At 57.6% G+C, this 21,252-nt stretch overlaps 3 protein-coding genes across 4 annotated transcripts; 1 reads left to right on the top strand and 2 right to left on the bottom strand.

The window, feature by feature from the left end:
* Positions 1 to 57: 57 nt before the first annotated feature.
* Positions 58 to 5,481, bottom strand: ARL6IP4 (ADP ribosylation factor like GTPase 6 interacting protein 4). Of its 2 annotated transcripts, XM_066199434.1 has the most exons (6): positions 5,291 to 5,481; positions 3,520 to 3,717; positions 2,848 to 3,189; positions 2,317 to 2,434; positions 1,190 to 1,259; positions 58 to 1,022 (listed from the first exon to the last, which is right to left on the bottom strand). In XM_066199434.1, exons 2-6 carry the CDS (start codon positions 3,707 to 3,709, stop codon positions 966 to 968), a joined length of 777 nt encoding a protein of 258 aa, XP_066055531.1. In that variant the 5' UTR covers positions 3,710 to 3,717; positions 5,291 to 5,481; the 3' UTR covers positions 58 to 965. The 2 variants fall into 2 exon arrangements, with proteins under 2 accessions (XP_066055531.1, XP_066055533.1); XM_066199436.1 differs by lacking the exons at positions 58 to 1,022; positions 1,190 to 1,259 and having other exon boundaries at positions 1,992 to 2,434; positions 5,291 to 5,450.
* Positions 5,482 to 5,769: 288 nt separating this feature from the next.
* Positions 5,770 to 12,168, bottom strand: OGFOD2 (2-oxoglutarate and iron dependent oxygenase domain containing 2). The gene is made up of 7 exons (XM_066199433.1): positions 12,024 to 12,168; positions 11,890 to 11,946; positions 9,697 to 9,807; positions 9,129 to 9,228; positions 8,287 to 8,411; positions 7,578 to 7,832; positions 5,770 to 7,029 (listed from the first exon to the last, which is right to left on the bottom strand). The coding sequence occupies exons 1-7, from the start codon at positions 12,144 to 12,146 to the stop codon at positions 6,751 to 6,753; spliced, it is 1,050 nt and encodes a 349-aa protein (XP_066055530.1). The 5' UTR covers positions 12,147 to 12,168; the 3' UTR covers positions 5,770 to 6,750.
* A 354-nt stretch (positions 12,169 to 12,522) lies between these two features.
* On the top strand, positions 12,523 to 19,603 carry GIN1 (gypsy retrotransposon integrase 1). Its single transcript, XM_066199945.1, has 8 exons — positions 12,523 to 12,719; positions 13,200 to 13,393; positions 14,200 to 14,311; positions 14,701 to 14,839; positions 15,456 to 15,510; positions 16,299 to 16,556; positions 16,640 to 16,750; positions 18,303 to 19,603. The coding sequence occupies exons 1-8, from the start codon at positions 12,542 to 12,544 to the stop codon at positions 18,522 to 18,524; spliced, it is 1,269 nt and encodes a 422-aa protein (XP_066056042.1). The 5' UTR covers positions 12,523 to 12,541; the 3' UTR covers positions 18,525 to 19,603.
* Positions 19,604 to 21,252: the final 1,649 nt, after the last annotated feature.

The raw sequence follows: 21,252 nt of genomic DNA, 5'->3' as shown, positions 1-21,252 counted from the left end.
GGTGTGGGGGGGGGGGGAATGCTCTAGAAACGGACAAGTCATAAAATGTGAGCAGGTGCCGGTTTAATGGGGTTACAGCCATGAACAGAACGTGGAAACTCGCTGTGGAGATCAGTCCTTTAACCCATTTGTCCTTTTCTTTTATACAGTTTGTAGATTTATGGACTTTGCAGCAAGGGAAAAGGCTGCTGTGTTTGCTTCAGAGCACCCCGGGCCCTGAGAAGCCCAGAGCCCCGGCGCTGCCCGGGGCCTGTGCTGTGGGGAAGGGACACGAGTTGCATGCAGGAGCAGAGAGCAAGGCAAAGCCACCCCGCCACGAAGCACACCTGCACAGATGCCAGTGCAGTGTGCCAGGTCAGTGCTCCCCTAGCCAAGGAGATGAAGCTGCAGGAAGGCTGGGAGAAGCCCCTGGGCACAGTGGAGGGTGGTAGTCAGGTGCAGAGGAGCTGCAGCCTGAGCAGAGCCACAGCCACTCCCCTCTGAGCAGGGTCAGTGAGTGCAAAGGGCCTGTGAGCCAGATCCAGCAAGGAAAGGGCCATGGGCAGCCCCTGAAGGGAAGAAGTGGCAGCCAGCTGCGTGCTTTGTGGCCCTGGTGCACAGCCTGTCCTGGCCACAGCATCGGCTCCTGCCCCCCAAAGCCCAGAGCACCTTGAGGTGCTCAGCACCCTTGAGCCCGTCCCCTGGATGCTGCTGAGCTCCTCCAGCATCCAGAGGAGCATCGGGGCAAAGGGCTCAGGTACCTGAGAGCCACACTGGCCTGGGCTGGGACAGGGAGGGGAGAAGCTGTTTACTGGGAGATGAACCACTAAAGCCGCTCTCCTTCCCGGTCAGTAACTTACAGAGCAGCTGGAAAGGGCCCCTGGGGGTCATCTTGACACGGTGCTGTCTGCGCGGTCCAGAGGCGGAGGCTCCCCTGGGCTGGCAGGGGCAGCAGGACGGGCTCCTGGGCCGGCTGGTGCCTGCCCTCACTGCAGCATCCCCGTCCTCACCTGGAAGGCCAGCCCATCCCCACGCGTGGCTTGCTGCAAGGGAGACACAGCACTCACAGCACTCCGTGCCCAGGACCCTGGTGGTCCTGCCAGGGCTCAGCTCGTGCCCAGGGTGGAAACAAAACCCCTCTGGGCGCAGCAGCTCTCTGGCTGTGCCCAGCCACCCCGTGCAGCTCATGCTGGTGGCCAATTCCCACTACCTTGTTAATCTCCTTGTGTCTCTCCTTGCTGACGATTTCTTCCAGGACTTCCCCGTCCCCCTTAATGAGCCTGCAAGACAAGCAGAGGCCCAGGAGCCCTGAGGGGACTGGCAAGTTCCTGCAGGGGCTGATGAGCCTCCAGGCAAGGCCAGTGCTGACCCACCTCTGACACTGTGTTTTGTGACTGTTTTTGTACCAAGCCTAAACAGCACAGCAGGCTTTGCCATTGCTCCCATGGGACTAATGTCACCACGCTGCAGCAAGGACAAGAGTGCTCCCCTGAGAACTGAGGGCCAGCTGGCCCTGCCCCAGGCTGTGGGCACTGCCTGCTGTGTGCAGTCAGTCACACTGGCACAGGAAAACACTCCTGTCACCCTACAATCCACAGTGCCCCAACCCATGCACAACCTCCTTTTTTTTTTAATAGAGTTCAGGTGTGATCCTGGCTGCCCCAGGAAACTGCAAAGCCATTCAGGAACAGGAGCCAGTTTGGGTCTGAAATGCAGCCAGGCCAGGGAGCATCTTGCTGAGCAAATTCCAAGCGGAGTCGGAGGCGGCTCACACCTCCAAACATGAACAGAAATTTAATTGTCTTCATTACGTGCCTTACAGGGAACCAACCTTTGTTCCACACCTCCCTGAGCCCTGCAGGCTGCCTTCTATTTTAAGGCTGGACTTGTCATACCCAATTCTCTTCAGCATGACATTTTCTGCTTGCTGAGAAGATGCAGTTTATTAAAAACTGGGTCATTTCTATTGGGCAGCTAAATGAACTCGGGTTTGATCGCTGTCTGTAACCCCACAGGGCACATGCTCCTCATTCCCACCTGGCTGTTAACCAGGGCCCGGGGCTTTGGAGCTGAAAGGTAAGGGGATGCAGCAATGGGACACTGGGACACAGCCTTGTGTGGGTGCTCAGCACAACTCGATGATTTGGTGTCATTGTGTCACTTTCTGGGTAGGTCACACCAGGCCTGATGAGGGGGGACGTGTGAGGGGTTGGCTCAGGCCTTTGGGATGGGGCCTGGGTCCAGGTGTGGTGCTGCAGTGCCATGGACAGGCATCCTCCAGCCCACTGAGCATGGATGGGAACGGACAATCCATGTCCCTTTTCCCCAGGGTCATACCTGGTTCTCCCCGTTTCGGGATCCACCACTCTCCTTATGACGCTCTGCCTCGCGTCCCACTCCTCCTTTGTCATGGGCTTCATGGCCTGGATCCGGGACTTCTGTTCGTCTGTCAGAACTGGAATGCAGCTCAGTCACAGCTGTGCTCCAGGAGAGGACACAGCACCAGGCCTTCAGCCCACGGACAACATTCCACCCCCCATTCCTGGCACTACTCTGGGTATGGTGACACGCCACCACAGAAAGGGACACTTCACCTCCCAAAGCCAGGAGCAGCTTTGCCAGGACGTTGCTGCCGACTGTGTCCTTCCGTTTGGCCTCTCTGTTCCCCGCTCACATCCACAAACTACATCCTAACCCTTACAAATCAATCCCTGTGTGTGGCTCAAAGGTGGGCGCTGGATGTAGGCAGGAGGAGAGCCTGGGGCTCCTCCCTGTACCCAGCCCTGCTTCCCTCAGACCCTACATGGAAAGGGACCAGGACAATTCCTGTGTGCACAGGCTCCAGCAGGAGGGAAAGAGCATCGTTACCTGGCCCAGAGTCCACCCCTGATTCCTTCTGCCACTGCTCCAGTGAGGGGCCGGGCACCTCTTCTCCCTTGGCTTTCTCCTCCTTTGCTTTCTCCTTTGCCTTCTTCTTTGATTTCTTCTTTATTTTTTTCTTCTTCTTCTTCCTCTTCTTTTTGTCTTTCTGTTTCACTCGCTTTTTTTTGCTGTCTTGACTCTTCTTCGTTTTGGAGTCGCTGTCACTGGAGTCATCAGAAGAGGAGCTGGAGGAAGAGGAAGATGAGGAAGAGCTGCTGGATGAAGATGTCCCAGAGGAAGAGGTACTGGCCTTCTTCTTCTTTTTGTCCTTTCCCTCCTTCTTCTTTTCTGCAATACACAAGAAGAGGGTGAGTGAGGCAGCCCTGGCCCTGCAGCAGCAGAGCTGTTGGTTTATCCCCCTCCCAGCCTGGTTTCTTTCCTGCCTGGAATTCCCCTGTGTGCCCACGTTCAACCCAGGATGTTCTGTGGTACCAGCTCAGCTCATGGAGGGGCTCAGGGCTCTGCGCTTGTCAGAACGAGACCAAAGCGGGCATAAAGTGCAGGACAAGGTGACAGACACCAACTAAAACCAGGGGCCCTCTTCTCCCCGCTGGGCCCTCTCTGTGCGCCCGCCCCAGGGAAATGTGGTGAAAGCACAGCCTCGGGGCCCTCCCCCACCTTCCCTGGCTGCTGCCAAGCTCGACTTGTGTCCGTGAGAGCCAGAGATCCTCTTCCTTGGCGGAGAGCTGCTGCCCTGCAGCGAGTCCTTGCTGCTCTTCCTCCTTTTCTTCTCCTTCCTCTCCTGCCTGCTCCGAGAACCGCTTTTGCTCCTGCTCCGCGATCGCTTCCGAGAGCGGCCGTGGGCCATGGCAGCTCCTGGAGGGGAAAGGGTCACATCAGAGCCACGAGGTGACCAACCCTGCCCCAAACCCCTCCACTCCAACCTGAGCCAACAGCCCTGGAAAAACCTGCTCCTGTTAAACTCCCTCCCTGCTCACAGCCGCTCTGCCGATCTCCCACCAGGGCGATGGGTCGGGGTCTCCCAGCACAGTCGCGGCCACGTGGAATTTCGCCGACCCCCGGCACGGAGCTGGCACAGGGACAGCACCGCTGTCCCCAAGCAGCTTTTCCACAAGGAAAGCCTTCCGGCAGGTTTTCCCTGCGCTCCTGCTGTTTGCCCCTGGAGAACGGGGCCGATCCCCGCTGCGGGCAGGCATGGAGGCGCCTGAGGCTGTTCCTGCAGCAGCGCTGCGCCCATGGACACGCCACGGGAGCCAGCAGGAGATGCTGCAGCACAGAGGGACACAGGCAGAGGGTGATGGATACCGCAGCCGCAGTCAGCAGAACACAACGTCCTCCCTGAGTCAATCACCCCGTCACTTAAAATGCTGGGAGCGGGCACAAGCCAAGGGGAAGGATGAATTTTTAATATTCCAATTTGCTCTTAGAAAACAGACGATGCATTGAGCTGGCACCCCCGTCCATCGGCCCCAGGGATGCCGGCAGCCCCAGGCCGGTGTGATCCGTGCTCTCATTAATTTAAAAAACAAACTGGCACCGTGGGCAGAGCGGGAGCTGGGAAACGCTTTCTCACAGCCACCTTCCAACTACCACATTTAATGAATTGTTTGTTTACCACCTCGACATTCCCAGGCAGCAATTTGGATTTGCTCCCAAGTGAATCCGACCTTTAATTGATCTACTGAATCAGGCCTTTGATTGATTTCTGTAGGGAAATTTCAATCAGAAAAAAAAAACAAACCCCAACCAATCACAACCACTAAGGGCACGCAGGGAAGTCTCAGAGGATGAGAGTCCTCCGTGCACACACAGCCAGCAGCTGCCCCTTGCACTGGGCCTCGCTGGGGACAACCTTTGGGACTCGGATCTTTCCCTTCTGGCTGTGGCAGCAGGAAAAAAAACCACTTTTATGCATCCACAGCAGCAGGACCAGTGGATCTGGGCTCAGACCGCAGCATCCCGGTGACGAATCCCAAATCCATCCCAGCAGCATCCCATGGGGGCTGGCTGTGCCCCAGGCCGGGCTCTCACCTCCACCCTGACCCCAGGCTGGGCCACAGCGACTCCTCCTGCCCAGCCCGGGCCGGCGCTGCTCTGCCCTGAGCCTCCGTCCCTGCCCTCACCCCCAGCACGGGCAGCCTGCGGCTGGCCAGGCGTGCTGGCCCTTTAAGAGCTCAGCACGACGTGCGCTGGCCCTTTAAGAACCCGCCCAAGGTGCGCTGGCCCTTTAAGAGCTCAGCTGAGGCGTTCCGCGCGCGGCTCCAGGCGCGGCCCCTTTAAGTGCGCAGCTCTTTATCAGCCCCCCCGGCCCCGGCGCCGCCGCAGCGCTCGGCCCGGTGTCCCCTCCAGCCCCCCCGTCTCCGGTGGCCTCAGCCGGCCCGGCCCGGCCCCGCCGCCGGCGAGAGGAGCGGAGGGAGCGCGCACTCACCGGGCCGGTCCCGCCGCCCCGAGCGGGGCTCCCGCCGCCGGGGCCGCCTCCCGCCTCCGTCCGCCGCCCGCGGGGCCGGGCGGCAGCCGGACCGCGCTCTTTGGTTCCGGGGGCCGCCTCGCCCGGGCCGCAGCTCAATTTTCGGGCTGAATTCGGGCAGATTGGGAGCGCTCGCCTTCGCCAGTGAACGAGATAAAAGGCTTCGAGACTGCGTTTCTTGATAGCGGCTCCTCGCTCAGGTACAACCGCCCGTTTCCTTCCCCCGGTGTAATTTTAATGAGCCTTGCTGATGAGCAGCTCATCAGCGCCCTGTGCTATTGGCAGCCCCAGCCAAAATCCAGCGGGGCCGCTGGGAGAGCTCCCGTAAACACCTTCTGTGTGAGCTGCACCGCTCACGTTCAGCCTCTCACAATTACCGATGTGATCGCCCATGTGCCGTAATTACTGCACTGAACAGACTAACAGAAAAGCCCCTTACAAATTCAGCAGCATCGATCGAACACATCGAGTTAATTTTCCACGGAGGCAAATGCAGACACCAAATCAGACGATACTGGCCTTCTTTAATTTGTTTAGTAGATGGAAGAGCCTTCAGCCAACTGGAAGGAAGGAGGGGAAAGCACTTGACCCTTCTAATCCATCAGTTCCTGGGGGATCTTGGTGCCAAACCGAGAAGCCCCAGGCCTCGTCTGCTGCCGCATCCAGGTTGGCAGAGCTATTTTATATTTTCACTTGCCCATGTAACCAAAGCAAAGGGAGTTAAATGTACACCTTGTGCTCCTCTGGGAAGTTTTGCTGTGCTGCAGGTGGCTCCCAGAGCTCTGGCTCTGCTTAACAAGGTTCACAAAACCTTTGAAAGGGAAGTTTCAGCTGCCAAGAAGCGCTGGGAGATCTCTCAGCCACCCTGGGGGATCAGTGCTCCCTGTGCTGCTCCTGGTGGATTTTTTCTGAGCCTGGGTTAGACAAACATCCAGCGATGAGAATTCCCTGCCATTCCCAGCAGCTCTCTAGGCATCACCCGATCTCGTTCCTGAGCAGATCCCTCCTGGCCACTCGGCAACACAGAGCTCTGCCCCTGGCAGAGGGCAGGAGGCCCTAAGAGCAGCAGAGAAATGGTTCATTGTACCGTTCCTCCCCGTTTCCAGTGGGACCTGGGGTGCTGCGGTGGGCAGAGAGGCCAAGGAGCTTTGGGTGTTTTCCTTGTGCACTTGGAAATACTGACAGAGCTCCTGCAGGGCATCACAGCTGGGGTTTCTGTGTCTTACGGAGTCCTCCAGCCCCAGCCTGAGCCCTCAGGAGCCGAGTTCCAGCCGGAATCGTGGCAGGGCTGGCTTTGCATCCCTTCCCAAGGTGAGAGCTGCTCCTTGCAGGACTGGCGCACCCAGCAGAGCCCCTGAGTGCAGCCTGGGAGGTCAGAAAGGAGCTTTGGGCAACTTGGTGCGGGGAAACCACCAGCCCTGCTACCCCAAGGCACAGAGATCCACGGTCTGGGGCCCCTCCTCCTCCCGCGGGGGCTCGGTGAAGCCATCCCCAAATCCCTCGGCCTCCACCAGCTGGGGCTTCCTGCGGCACATGGGGCAGAGCTGGTTTCGGACGGCCGATGATCTCATCCAGACGATGAGGTTCCAGCGCTCCCCGGAGGCGATGGGCAGCGCCCCGTGGATCTGCCCCCCTCGGTGCAGCAGCCCCCGGCCTCGCACGTGCTCCACCTCGATGTACTTGGGCACGGGGGAGGGATCCTGCAACAGAGGCAGGGGGAATTCACTGTCACACCACTGAGGCCCCTCAAATGGTTGAAATTTTGTCACCTCTTCCCCCACGCGGAGCAACGTGGAGAGGGAAAAACTGCACCTCATTCCCAGTGCCAAGTTCAAGGGGAATGTAGAGAGATTGACTCAAAACCCCCCATGTTTCACTGCTGTGTGGGAGCTCTGACCTCTGTCTTGCCCTTAAAGCAGGTGCTGGAGATTTAGGTTGAAGTCACATCTGAAATAAATCTCTCCCTCAGCACCTCCCTGCTCACAGTTTCAGATGTGGAAAGAGGGGACGGTTTGTTTCACTCCAGTTTCTACTGCGAAGCTGCGTCTGTACTCTCTTTAAAATACTGAATATTGGTATTGGATAATGGAATATTGCAGCAAAAGAGGCTCCCGTCTAACCAAGCCATGCAAAAAAAATGGGGAAGGGACAGAGCAGGTTTGACTGTCCGCAGTGAATAATTGTTTTGTGGAACACGGTGGATGCCCTGAAGCTGAGGAGGGAGAGGTGAGTGGGACGCGCTCAGTACCTGGCTGAAATCCCCGAAGTACAAGTTTCCTTCCGTGAATTCTTTTCCCAGGGAAACGTTCAAGGTGACTTCAGCGTTGTCGTAGTGGGAGCTGAGGTCCAGGTCCTGGTGCAGGGAATACTTGACCACAAAAGCTTTGTGGCTGTCCAGGCAGGCCCCTCCCAGCTCCGGGTACAGCAGCGCCGTCAGGGGCCGCAGCCGCTCCCGCAGGGGAGTCACGAAAGCCTCGTCCATGCCCAGCTCGTTCAGCAAAACCTGTGTCCAGGACACCGGGGGGGGGGAACAGCTCAGCAGCCACAGCTGCTGCTCCTCGGAGCCGCTGTCCTCCCCCCAGCCCTGCTGCTGCCTCAGATCAAGGGCTTTAGAGCAAAGGCTACAGCTGCAGGGAAGAAGGAAGGAGAATGGACATGGAGAGGGATGGGGGAAAACACAGAGTAATAAGATCAAAAGGTGAGTGTTCTTTAAAAAACTCTCCTTGATTTAAATTTGTGTTGCTTAAGCACAAGGTGCTGTTTGCTCTGAGACACCAACTCCCTCCCCTTCCCCTGCATTCCCACTTTCTCCTGTCCCTGTAACATTCCCTCAACCCTGTCACTCCAGAGGGGCCCTGAGCTCAAACTGCACCGTGTAAAACGAGAGACACTTTGGAGCTGGAGGAGGAGAGCGCAGTGAACACTGCCCCTGAAGAAGCACAAGAGACGAGTCCTACCCCGTAGTTGTTCATGGTGTTGGGCCTGCCTTTAGGCATATCTGACTGCTCAAAGTTCTCCAGCTCATCCACAAAGGCCTGGCAGAACTCCTCTGTGAACACTGGGAGTCGATAGATCCTCTTATCTGTCAGGAGAGGGGAGACAGAGTTTTGCTGGGGAAATTCCCAGATTTCCTGGCTGCCTGTGCTGGTGCCAGTGAGAGCACAGCACTCACGGGCTCCACTTTGTGCTGGGACCATCAGCTCTGGGGTGTCTTTGATGTTTCTCACGCTGGTGCCTCACTCCCAGAGCAGAAGGCCATGTCTGGAATTGGTGCCCTGGATAAATCCAGGAGCTCTGCACACAGGCATTGGCGTCCTTTGCCTTGAGGAAAGGAGGCAGCTCTGCCTCTTCCCCTCTGCATCTTGGCAGCACTTCTGGTAGGCAGAGAGCTCCTCCAGGGAAGCGGAAAACCCAGATCTCTTTTTCAAAGACTGAAATCTAGGCTGAAGCTGTTTCAGCCCCGACCGACCAACAGGGATTGTCTGCAGTGGCAAAGCACTCAGGGAGGGAAAACCAAGCTCCCAGGGCTCCTTCAGCAGGCTCCCTGGTGAGGTGTGGTACACGCAAAACCCCAGCCCTGCTGCAGCTGGAGCCTCTGGTGAGACAACAGCAGCCTGGGATGGGAAAACAGAAAACAGCCTCTGATGCAAAGCAGAACTGCTGCCTCTCCAGAGACCCTCCTCAGGCAGGGAATAACCCTGTGTGCCTCAGCCGGTGTCAAAGCAGAGCTGCTCCAGACAGGGCTTGGCAACAGCTGTCCCCAGGGAGATCTGTGTGACTGAGGTGTTGCTTTCTTTACCTGAGAAGGACTCGAGGTAGCTCAGGAGGCCCTGGAGATCAGCACCTGGAGATGTGCAGAACCTCACGATTTCCAGGAACTCTGGGGCCAGGAAGGAATCCTGGTGCCAAGGGAAGGATGGGGGAAAAAACACACAGAAACACCATCAGCCTGCACAGCCCCAGAGGGGAATGGACTCCCAGGGAAATCCACACTCCCTAGGGAGCAAGGCTGAGTCACACCCGGGTTAATTCCATGGCAGGAAATGCAGAATGTCACTGGTGTTTTACTTGGTGGAGTAGGGAAGTTGCTGCTTGCTTTAGTTCATGGTTTTCTAGGAGATTTATCACAGGCAAGATAGGAAAGAGCCTTTCCTGGCTGGAACACCAGGAATCTTGCCTGGGGAACACGCTGTGCTGTCGTGTTTTTAAAGTTTTACATCCAGTTTTCATATGCTACGCCTGTGTTTTAATTCAGTGCAGCTTTTGCACTGTGCAAGCCCGAGGAGAGGGGGAAAGGAACTGCAAAAATAGAACTCTCAGGTGATTTTTTTTCTGGGTGCAAAAGAGATTCCAAACCTTCTGTGTACCTGCAGAGTGTACACCTCTGGGTGTTTTGGTTTGTAGCACTTGGAGATGATGGCTCTGCGTTCCTCTGACTTATGGATTAATTCTTTTCTTCTCTGCACTTCTGCCTCAATCTGCAGGTAAACAACAGAGCACATGGTCAGAAACCAACAGGGCTGAGTAAAACAGCTCCAGGACTCCGCTCATTGTTTTAAACCAGTTATTTTTTGTTTGGGGGCACCTCTGGGAGACAGAGTGTTTGCTCTGTTTGTGATCAAGACAAGTCCATCTGGAAAGCCAGATGCCTGAGAGGAGCTGATGTTCTCTTTACAGATGGCTCAAAAAGCAACTGTGCAAGTGTCAAGTGGAGCTGTGAGGTTTCAGCCCTCTCAGGCATTCTGACACCTCCTGAATCTGGATTTTGTTCTGACAATAGAGGCATTGTCCAAAATAAAGACATTTGCTGGGTGCAAGACAAGTCCTGTCATGAAGGGATTACTGCTAAGTGTGGTGGAGACAGGCTGAGCTGTCCTTTCAGAGCAAACAGCTGATCCAGGCAGCTCTTCCCGTTTAATTCCCCCTGTGAGATTAATTTGTAACAGTCCTCACTGAGCAGTGAGTGAGCAGCCATTCCCTGGGACCAAGCAGCTCCTGTGCTCATTCCCTTTCCCTCAGGATCAGGCCCTGAAGGTCTTGGGAACCAAGCAGACAAATCAAACAGATTTCTCAGCCTCCTTCTTCTTCCCCTCCCTCCCAGCCCCAAGTCCCTGGGCACCAGGGATCTGTAACCCAGCACTGCCTAGAAAATCAGCATCGTGTTCTAAGTGGGAAAATTGGACTGGATTTGCTGCTGGACAGGGGGAGCTGTGACCTCCCACAGCCAGGGACAGCCACTGTCACCTCCTTCCTCCCAGCACTGAGTGACTCTTATTTGTCTATGTAATTTTGAAGTCTCCTTTATGGTGTTTACATTGATACAGCAAACCTTGTGTGAAGATCTGAGCAGATCTGCAAAGAGCCCAGGTGATTAAAAAGTAGTTAGGGCCTAGGTGATTATAAATTACAACCAAAGTTAGGATTTTGAAATCCCAGGTGAGGCTGTTTTATAAACTCTGTATTGCATCGCTTGTTGTGCTCCAGTGGTTCTGCCTGGGGAAATCCTGTGCTGTTCCACTCATAAATTCTGAGCTGTATGAATCATAACAGCCAGTTAATAAAGCTTTAATTAACAGTATGATTTACTGCCACCATCATTCTGCCAAGAACTGCTCAAAGAACCTGTCTGTCCCCTTAGTGTCAGGTGACATTTGGGCTGGTGAGTGACAGATCCCTGTCCCTGGCACGGGAAGAAGCAGAGATGCCGTGATAAAGGATTAATTTCTGTCAGATCCCATCTCGGGGCTGCCTTTAAAAATGATATGCAGAAGAAGGGGCAAGCAAAGACAACCCAGGGCACTGGGAGCCAGCGGAGTAAATCCAAGGAGGGGGCGGCTCCGAGGCCGCCGATGTGCGTTGAATGACAGGATTTAATTGCGGGGTGTCGGCTGGATAAACACCCCGCTGATGGGCGCCCGCGGGGAATTCTTCCCTCCGGACTCCGCCCGCGCCGGGAGCTGCGCCCCGGCTCCGGGGGGCTCCGGCACGTCCCAAACTCCCTTCGCGACTTTCCCGAGTGGAAATGCCGCTGGCGAGCGGATCCCCGAGGGCGCCGGGGCTCCTCATTTCCTCTCCCCGGCATCGGGAGCTGCTGGAGCCCGGTGCAGGACGATCCGAGGGATGGAGCGGGAGGAAAGGCAGGGAGAGCTGGGGTTGTTCCCCTGGACGGGAGAGGCTCTGGGGTGACCTCGCCGTGGCCTCGCAGGGCCTGAAGGGGCCGACGAAAAAAGACGGAGAGAGACAATTTCCAAGGGATGGAGCGGCAGGACACAGGGAATGGCTTCCACACTGACAGAGGGCAGGGTTAGATGGGATTTTGGGGAAAAGTTCCTCCCTGTGAGGGTGGGGAGGCCCTGGCACAGATTTCCCAGGGCAGGTGTGGCTGTCCCTGCATCCCTGGCAGTGTCTCAGGCTGGAATTGGGGCTTGGAGCACCTGGCACAGTGGGAGGTGTCCCTGCCATGGCAGGAGTGACACTGGCTGAGTTTTAAGGCCCCTTCCAACCCATCCCATGCTGTGGCTCTGCGTCCCCGGTGGCCGTGAGGGGCTCCCGGCGCTCACCTCCCTCAGCACCTCCCGGAACTGCTCCTCGCTCCGGCAGCCGCGCTCCCGCAGCGCCTGCAACACACGGGCTCGTCACCGCCGCGGCCGCCGGCGCCGCCCGCTCCCCCCGGCGCCGCCCGCCCCCGCGGTACCCGGCCGTGGTCCCGGCGGAGCTGCGGCCCGTCCCGGTAGCGCACGTGGAGCCCGAACCGCCCCACGAAGATGTTGTCGGTGAAGAAGCAGGCGCACCCGCGGAACGGCCGGCCCGCCGACATGTTTCCTGCCGGCGAACGCCGCTCGGTCCGGCCCTCAAAGGGCTCCGCTTCCGTCCGCGGGAGGGCGCGTCGGTAAATTCCCACCCGGGCTAATAAACGGAGAGCGGCGGCACCGGCCCGTTTCTCCCCACTTTGGCGCTGGTTGGTTTTGGTCACCTCCGCGACGTCACCGCGGGTCTGTCCCGCAGCGAGGCCGCCGCCCCGCAGCCCTCCCGGCCGGGCCGGGTCCGCTCGAAGCGGCAGCGGCCGCCGAAGGTTATTTGCAGACGCTCCCTGAGATTCTCTCACGCACCCCGCCCGCTCCTCGCGGGGGCGCGCACGGGCGGCGGGGGCGCGCTGCGGGGACGCGCACGGGCGGCAGGGTCAGCGCGGGCCCGGCCCGGCCCGGCCCGGCCATGGACGCGGCGCTGCCGGAGGCCGAGCGGGAGGTGGTGGTGGCGGCCGAGCCCTGCGGCCACGGCAGCAAGTTCGAGGACATCTACCGGCTGCTGGCCGAGGGCTGCTTCCCGCCCAGCTTCTGCTCCATCAAGAGGAAGAACCTCAAGCGCTACGCCCAGAAGTTCGTCGTGGACGGTGGGGAGCCGGGGGGCGGCGCGGCGGTGTCGGGCTGCCCCGGGCCCAGCCTGTGGGGGGAAGGCGGCCCCGCTGGCACCGGGGATGTGCCGGAGCCTGGGCGAGGGGAGAGAAGGGGAGGCGCCTTCTGGGCAGCGCCATGGCTCCCCGGGCGGCCCCGGTTGCCTTGGCATCGCTTCAGGGCATCGCGGGGCCGGGATCGTGTCACCCCCGGGCGGCACCGGTGCTCCGCGGCTGCCCCGTGGGGACCGCGGTGGCTTTGTTGTGGCGGAGGATTTCACACACGGTCCGGGGTGCGGAAAAGCTCCGTGGGCGTGCGTGGGGGTGATTCCGGTTTAGCAGCTTCTCCAGGGGCAGCGGGAGCTCCCAGGGCAGCAGCAGCGCCCGGAGCTGTGTTTCCCACCGTGGAAAATGATCCCTTTCCTGGAGGCGAGCGGCTGTGAGAGGATGTCGTTGGAGACAAACCTCTGGTATCCGCAGGCGGCTGCCTCTACTACGTGGGCCCCAAGAAGGAGGAGAAGCGCGAGGTGATCGTGGATCCCGAGCGGAGGCGTCAGGTCTTCCTGGAAAGCCATTTCACCGAAATCGGGAACCACCTGGGCCAGAAAAAGACCGTGCACCGCATCCAGAGCCGGTACTACTGGCTGGGCATCGTGAAGGATGTTGTGGACTGGGTGAGTGGAGAGCAGTGACCGTGTCCATGACACCGGTGCTGGCAGCGGTCCCGAGGCAGCAGCCACAACAGCCCCGGTGCAGGCATGATGTCATTCCCTGTGCCTGTGCAGGCAAGCCACACTCTGAGTTACTCTGCAGGTGGATCTTGGAACGTCCCAAGGCAGCTGGATAGGCTGGATGTCTTCCCCTGAGTGTCAGGAAGCCTCCTCTGCCTCCTCGTGCAGGGCAATTTTGGTCAGCATGAGAGTGTGGGATTGTTTCAGACAAGTTGCTGAGTCTAGCTTTGAGCTGTCAGGATTCCTTCCAGAGCTGCCCAATTCCCTAAATTATGGCAAGAGGAGGATCTCAGTGTGTCCTCAGCTGCTTTGCCTCTCCTGTTTCATTGCTGGCAGTTCCCTGCAGCAGGACTCTGCAGCACTGTGGTTTAAGGAGTGACCTTGCAGTGCATGGTCTGTGCTCCTCCAACGTCCTAGGGCTGGGGATTTCTCTAACCAGCAGTAAGAGGTTAAAAGACAATAAAAATTTGCCTGGAAACAGGGTGAGAAATAGCTTAGCTGTAGGCCACGTTGAGAAACTTGGTTATTGTGTCAGAGAAAGCTGTCAGGTGAGCCTTGTGAAAGGTGAGATGCGTCAGCCTCTTGTGTTCTGTCCTCTCTTTTTCCTGCGCCTCCTTGTTTTTATTGGGAGAAAGGAAACTGCTCATCCCTGCTGTGTGTCTCACCCCTCCACAGCCCGTGCAGTCTGAGTCTGACAGGATCTGTCAGCACATTTCCCAAGTCCTCTGATCCCTCTTTTCCCTCTCCAGATCAAGATGTGTGAAACGTGCCAGAACGCGGAGCACAACAAGAACGTGACGCGGAAAGCCCGGCCCGTCAGGGTGGAATCCCCCTGGGAAGTGCTGGGATTAGACATCCACGGTGAGTGAGTGTCTCAAGTGGCTCTCGGGGCTCCTCCCCGCCGGCCAGGAGCGTGGCAGACCTGCTGCCACACGCACCGAGGGAAAGCTGCAGGTGCCTCTGAGGAGGTGCCAAGGAGGCCACAGCAGCCGCCCAGGATGGAATCTGATCCCTGGGCTTGGCTCGGCTCCCTCTGCACACACTATGGGAGCTGTGGGCGTGCCTTCTTGCCCAGAGCTGCAGCTCTGATGGGTGTATTTTTGCTGACAGAGGTCACCGAAAGTGTTCTGGCCGAGTGACATCGCAGGGGAGAGTCGTGGTCACTTCTGCAGCCGCTGGGTTTTTAACTTTCCCCAGTTGGGGGATATGACGGCATCACTTGAGGGTTTTTTTGATGGCTGTTTACGCAGGGCCTTTTCCCGAGACAAGCCAGAGCAACACACACGTCCTGCTCGTGACTGACTACTTCACCAAGTGGGTGGAGGCTGCTCCTCTGCAGAAGAAAGATCCCTTCTCCGTGGCTAAAGCCCTGGCTACTGTTTTTTACAGGTGGGCTCCTCTGCTGTTGGTTGTATTGCACCTCTGCAGTGCTATGGGGAGTGCTGGGGTGTGTTGCGGAAATACCCGGTGCCCTCAGGATGTTTTCCTGTGAGAGCAGGAGCTCTCCCTTCTACAGGAGAGACCATGCAGTGCCTCTCAGTTGCTCTTTACAAAATCCTTGGGAAGAGCCTGTTATCCTCCTGAAGAAAGAGGCAGAAATGTTTCTCTGAGTAGCCCGAGGCCAGGGGAGCTGTGTCCCAGTTCTCTGCAGAAGCTTTAAAGCCATTCCCGGATTTCTCCTAGAAAGTGTTTGTGTCACCATGTGACATTGTCCTTGTGGAAAACACGTGGGGCCAGTGGAGATTCGAATTCAGAGCAAGAAGCTCCTCTTGTTTCTCCTGCTGCCTCATCATTCAAAAGCAAACAGGCTTGGCTGGTTTGGAGCAGGAACCAGCAGACCTCTCTCTGCTCTTGGGGACGTGAGGGCACAGCAGCCTCGTTAGCACCAGCTCCACTGGAGGGTCCTGTCCCTTTCCCATCCCATTTGCACCCATAAAGATGGAACTCCTTGGGCTCTGCCTCAGCTGATGGAATAAAACCAGTTGTGTGTCCTCTCCTTGCCCAGGTTTGGCGCCTCCAAGAACATTTACACCAGTCAGAGCTGGGACTTCTGCGAGGAGGTAAGTCGGGTGTGGGGTGGGTCAGGGGGAAGCAATGTATCCTTCAGCAGGTTTTTTGGGCAGTGTGACCCTCAGCAGGTTTTTTGGGCAGTGTGACCCTCAGCAGGTTTTTTGGGCAGTGTGACCCTCAGCAGGTTTTTTGGGCAGTGTGACCCTCAGCAGGTGTTTTAGGCAGTGTGACCCTCAGCAGGTGTTTTAGGCAGTGTGACCCTCAGCAGGTTTTTTGGGCAGTGTGACCCTCAGCAGGTTTTTTGGGCAGTGTGACCCTCAGCAGGTTTTTGGGCAGTTTGACCCTCAGCAGGTTTTTGGGCAGTGTGACCCTCAGCAGGTGTTTTGGGCAGTGTGACCCTCAGCAGGTTTTTTGGGCAGTGTGACCCTCAGCAGGTGTTTTGGGCAGCGGGTCCTGAAGGCAGAGTTGTGATGTGCTATGTAGCGGGGGCGAGGAGCTGATGCTGCCTTATCCCTGCCCCAGCCCTGTTGGCAGTGGGAGCTGATTTGCCAGTGCTTTCACCTTGGCAGGGATTTAAGGTGGTGGATCAGCAATGCAACTCCTCTCTGCTTGGAAGAAAAGACCGTGTGCATGAAATTCCAGCCCTACCCTGGGATTAACCCAGCTTCCCAGCGCTGTGGAAAGCTTCAAGCATGGGAGCAGTCGTTGCAAAACATTTTCCCATGCTCTGACTTTTCTGGGGAGCGTTTTCTGCTGCACAGCCTCTGCTGGCACAGCGGGGACGGTGCCTTGGAAGCCGCTGTGAGGCTGACACACCGTGATCCCTGTGTTGTCCCAGGTCAGCCGGCACCTGTGCGAGCGCTGGAACATCTCCCAGCTCCTCACGCCCACAGACCCCACAGAGCCCCCCAGCCCTGGGGACTGCAGCTCCGAGGTGCTCAGGGCCTCCATCTGCAGCGTGGTGAACGAGAAGCCCAGCGAGTGGGACGCACACCTGGACCCCGTGCTCTTCGAGTTCCGCACCTCGGTCAACTCCGCCACCAAGTACAGCCCCTTCTTCCTCATGTTCAACAGATACGTGTGCCTGTCCTCAGAGGTAACTGCCCTTAACAGGGGAGCCTTGCAGGAGCTTTGTCACTGCCCTGGTTGCAGAGTAACACCCGAATCTGTGCCTTGCAGGTGGATTTTGTCAAGGACTCGAAAGAGCGGGGGGCTGGCTCTGGGAAGGCCGACAGCCTCCCGCCGTTCACGGCCACGGTGCAGGAGCAGCAGAATGCGGTCAAGGAGATTGTAAGTCTTGTGGTGCCTTGAAATCATTTTGCAGCTAAGTCTGAGCTTGGCCTGAGAGGAGAGGTGGCACCTCAGTGTGTGCTGAGGGCAGCAGGAGCACAGCTGGACCCTCTGGGCCAGCACCACAGGAAAGCTGCTGGTGGTGCTGCTCGGAGGTGGGTGATGAAATACGAGGGACTGACTCGCCCCATCAGGCTAATGAGAGCTGTGTCCCAGCCTGCCCAGCTCCCTGCCTTGTAATCTGCATCCCAAATCAGCCAAGGGAGTCCCTCCTTAGGCAGGGACAAGAAGCCTTCGGGGAGATGCTGTGTAACTACAAAGGTTTAAAGTAAACCTGCCCCAAAATGGGAGGAGGTTGGGGCTACCATGAGGACTAGTGGACCAGTGGGCAGGGAGATGGGCTTGGAGGGCAAAGTCAGCGTGTAGCTCCTGGCTGTGTCTGACGTGCTGGGTGACCTTGGGCGCTCATTTTGTCTCTCTGTTCCTTGGTTCCCTCACTTGAAAAACGACCTCAGTGTCCCCTGTGAAGTGTTTGGTGAGCTGTATGCCAAAAAACCACAGACAAGGCTCAAGTGCTTTGTTTGCTCAGTCACTTCTTACACTCAGTCAGGGTTGTGAGGTTCTCTCTGATCTCACCTGGACTGTGGTTGTTCTTGCCAGGGAATGACAGGAGGAATGTGGGACAGGAGGAAGGAGGGCCTGGGAGCTGGATGTGTAGGATCTGATCCCTTTGGCAGCTCAGGCTCACTAGCTCAGCTCCCCTTTTGTGAAAGGGAGCTGCACATCGTGGCACGGGGCAGTGAGAGCTCTGTCCTGTCCCTAAAGGAATTTACGGTGTTGGGGTCACCAGCTCTCTCCTGCATCCCGCCAGGGATTGGGGCTGGAATTACTATCAGGAGGTGATAAAGCTTTCCTGGCTTTGTGGCACTCTAGCCTAGATCCCCTTCTGCCCTCTGCTGATGGAGCACTGACAGCTCTGGCCGTGGAGTTGCAGTTTCACATTGCAAGGCCTCCTGCTGGTTTGGGGTGGTGAGAACAAGGCTGGGAAGCCTCCGCTGGGTCCCTCCCTTGCCCCGGGTGCACCCGGCTTTGGCACTGCCAGTTCTCACTCACTCTCAGCCTCCCTTGTGAGGAGAGACCGTGGGAGCTGGGCCTGCTCAGTCTGGAGAGGACTGAGAGGGGATATCATCAACCCACAGAAATATCTCTGAGGGGTGTCAGAAGAGTGTCGGACTCTTCTCGGTGGTACCGAGGTGAGAAGATGAGGAGCAATAGCCATAAACTAAAACACAAGAAGTTCCACCTCAACGGGAGGATGAGCTTCTTTCCATTAAGGGTGGCAGAGCACTGGAACCGCCCAGAGAGGTCTTGGATTCTCCCTCTGTGGAGACATTCCAAACCCACCTGAATGTGGTGACCCTGCCTGGGACATGGGGTTGGCCTGGATGATCTCCAGAGGTCCCAGGGATTCTGGGATTCACTGAGCTTGTGTCAGAGCTGAGCTGATTCCTGAGTGACACCTTGAAGCCCATCCCCTCCATTCTCCTGGCAGGTGATCTCCAACATGACCACGGCCTGCAAGCGGGAGCGGAAGGGTGTGAAAAGGAAAACTCGGGGCCTGCCCTCTCTGGCCTTCAAGGTGGAAGACAACGTGTTTGGGGGCAGCACAGCCAGCTCCCTGAAGAAGCTGAAGAAGGGCCAGTTTGTGTCGTTCCAGATCGAGACGGTGCTGCCCCCTGAGCAGAGCATGTCTGGCGGGAAGAAAACCAGTTAACCCTGGGGCGTTCCGGGGGTCCCGCGGCGCCGGGGACAGCACGGAGTGTCCCCGAGGTTTGTGGCCCAGCTGTGTGGGAGTGCAGGGTGCAGACGTGCCTGCTCTGTCCTGGGAGAAAGGAAGGGGAAGGTTCAGACAAGGGGGTCTGTTCAGTCCCTTCCTGGTCCGGGTTTGCCCTTGGATCATCCCTCGGACCGAGGGAGGTGGCACCATCCTCGTTTAGGTTTGGCAGGGAGAGGCTCGGTCCTGCCAAAAAGCTCCACCTTGACTGTGGCTTGGAAGTTGCCCTTCGGGAGTGATTGCACCAAAGCCCGGGAGGGATCTGGGTGCAGATGGAAGACAAGCAGAAACCAGACCCGGCTTAGCCACGGCCAATGTTTCCTGCAGCTTAAAAGTGTCCCTGCTGTGAGCCTGAGCCAGGAATAGTCACTCCGGGTCTGACTGTGTTCCTGGCAGATGTGGGAAGGGCTTGAAGTGAGAGATTTTTTTTGTTGTTTATTTAATTGTTTTGTTTTGTTTTGTTTTAAGCACTCATTAGCAGAAATAAAATCAACAACAGAATGTGGTATTTTTGGGTTTGGTTATCCAGGCAGAGAAAAATGAATTTGTCTTTTGTAACATTGCCATTCTGTTCTCCCCTGGATTGGCGTGAACTCCAGGAATCCTGGAAGACATCTGTGCCTGTGCTAGTGAGGGTCACAGGGGTGTTTCTAAGCCCAGCACTGCAAAAACACATGGAAACTCTGGGATAATGACACTGCCCTGCCCCTCTGTCACCCGTATAGCCCACCTGGATGTACGGGTGCTGTCCAGGGAAGAGCCTGAGCCCTTCTGTTCCTAAAGAGTTGGAGTGGGAGGTGAAGGGGGAAAGTAATTTACAGGCTGAATTTCTTGAAAGTGGATCCCTCTGTGTTAGAGGTTAATTAAACTCTTGTCAAGTCTCTCTTGAGGGGTTAATTAAACCCCCATCGAACCCCTCTTTAAGGATTAACTTTAAAAATAGGATTTCGAGCCCTTTTCTCGGTTGCTTTTGAGCCAACTCCTGTGTTGTATTTTCCCTCTCTACTGCAGAAATGACACAGAACCAATAAAAATAATTTAAAAAAAAATTTAAAACATGTCTGTTTGGGGAGGATGAAAACGACCTAAGGTGGGGAGAATTCCGGGGCTGCCTTTGCCGTGTCGGGGCGGGATTTACCGGGACAGGGCGGAGCGGGGGGACCGGGGACCCCTCCCTCTAATCCCGAATTTGGGGGTCCCCGGTGTCGCTGCCCGGTCCGGCCGTGGGCGGGGCCGGGCGCGAGCCGCAGAAGGGGCGGGGCGGGGGCGGGACCACGCCATGGCCACGCCCAGCACCGACCTTGTTCCCGGGACGCGCCGCCGCCGCCGCTCGGAGCGGGCTGATCCCGCCGATCCCCGAGCCGCCGCCGGTAAGAGCCGTCCGGGCGGGCCGAGGCTGAGCTGCCCTGAAGGGGGGAGCCGTGTGTGGGTGTCCGGCCGGGGCATGGCGGGCACGGCCCTTTCCGGCCGTCTCCCCCCGCGCCGCCTCGGGACGTTCTTCTACGGGGGGGAAGGCGAGTGGGGACGTTGGGCGGCTCCAGCTCGGGGGCTGCGGACACGGCTGCGGGTGGTGGGGAGCTGCGGTGGCTGCCTCCTACTCCTCCTCTTTCTTCTCCTCCTCCTCCTCCTCCTCCATGGGCCGGATCCGCGCAGCTTTGCAGCGGATGGCAGCAGCGAGCACCCTGGGAAGCGTGTCCTGCTCCTCCCTGGCATCGCTGCTCTGCTTTGCCTCCATCCCTTCTTCCCCACCCACCCCGTAAACCGCCGTGCTACCCCAGATTGCAGCCTTTGCCCTGTTCTCCTCCGCTTTTTAGCTTTTTATCCCACTTGCCCGACCACCGAGCAGCTCTCGCCCAAGGGCGCAGCTTGTGCAGTGCCAAGGGCTGCCCTTCGTCCCGGTGGTTTGGTTTTGGGGAGCTGCGGTCACGCAGGCCGGAGTGTGGCCGACACATGGCACCCCTTGTGCGGTGCCTTCCGCACTCTGCACCGTCACCAGCTGCTGACCCAGCACAAATTTCAGGATCAGGTACCTCCCTCTTGCCAATGCGTGGCTCCTCAGGGCACGGCACCGGAGGAGGTGAGCGGTTCTCTCGGCTTAAAACAAGTCGAGCTTTCTGCCCTTTCCTGTGTCCATTCCGACCCTGCCCCAGCACCGCTGCTGCCGGACAGACCCCCGGGCGACAGCAAAGGCAGCGTCCCGCCCGCTCCGGAGCCTTCCTCTCCCACGGGACGCAGCTGTGGAATTCCAATCCCTTTTTAATTTCCTCTCGGGATTTTTGTTGTGTCATTGAACTGCACGCTGACTGCACAGCGGGTTTAGTGAGCCACCCCGAATTAATATCCAAGAGAGCTGGGGACAGTAAGGTGTGACAAGCTGCAGTACATACGGTTTAGTGTTATTTTGATGAGGGGGATCCGTTGTAGAGCTGAGCTGCTCCCCTGTCTGCTTTCCTACGGTTTTGACTGCTCGGTTCCAGCTTTGTCCCGGGAAAGCTGGGCAGGGACTCTGGGATGATGACTGTCCAAGTTTAACACCTGCACGGCTCCGTAGCTCAGGACACGTGGCTGCATGCATGTCATGGCAGCACCCAGCAGCCACCACAGCAAGCGGGGACAAAGATTCCCATCGGGATGTGCAGATTTCTGCTTTGGGATTCGGAATGGGTGA

This window comes from Chamaea fasciata, unplaced genomic scaffold, assembly GCF_029207755.1.
Source record: "Chamaea fasciata isolate MVZ Bird 193981 ecotype frontalis unplaced genomic scaffold, bChaFas1.0.hap1 SCAF_18, whole genome shotgun sequence".
Taxonomy (NCBI): domain Eukaryota; kingdom Metazoa; phylum Chordata; class Aves; order Passeriformes; family Sylviidae; genus Chamaea; species Chamaea fasciata.
Note: the sequence above shows the minus strand (reverse complement) of the source record. Positions and strands in the feature narration are given on the sequence as shown.

Bases quoted from the DNA above. Each gene is read 5' to 3' on its own strand.
- OGFOD2 (XM_066199433.1), bottom strand. From the start codon at position 12,146: ATGTCGGCGGGCCGGCCGTTCCGCGGGTGCGCCTGCTTCTTCACCGAC. The intron at 7,833-8,286 runs GTAGGACTCGTC...TCCTGGACACAG, and splicing joins ACACCATGAACAACTACGGG to GTTTTGCTGAACGAGCTGGG. The intron at 7,030-7,577 runs GTACTGAGCGCG...CCTCTGTTGCAG, and splicing joins ACTTCGGGGATTTCAGCCAG to GATCCCTCCCCCGTGCCCAA.
- GIN1 (XM_066199945.1), top strand. From the start codon at position 12,542: ATGGACGCGGCGCTGCCGGAGGCCGAGCGGGAGGTGGTGGTGGCGGCC. The intron at 14,840-15,455 runs GTGGGCTCCTCT...CTCCTTGCCCAG, and splicing joins CTGGCTACTGTTTTTTACAG to GTTTGGCGCCTCCAAGAACA. The intron at 16,557-16,639 runs GTAACTGCCCTT...TGTGCCTTGCAG, and splicing joins ACGTGTGCCTGTCCTCAGAG to GTGGATTTTGTCAAGGACTC.
- ARL6IP4 (XM_066199436.1), bottom strand. From the start codon at position 3,709: ATGGCCCACGGCCGCTCTCGGAAGCGATCGCGGAGCAGGAGCAAAAGC. The intron at 3,190-3,519 runs GTGGGGGAGGGC...TGTGTATTGCAG, and splicing joins CTTGGCAGCAGCCAGGGAAG to AAAAGAAGAAGGAGGGAAAG. The intron at 2,435-2,847 runs GTAACGATGCTC...GCTGCATTCCAG, and splicing joins AGGGGTGGACTCTGGGCCAG to TTCTGACAGACGAACAGAAG.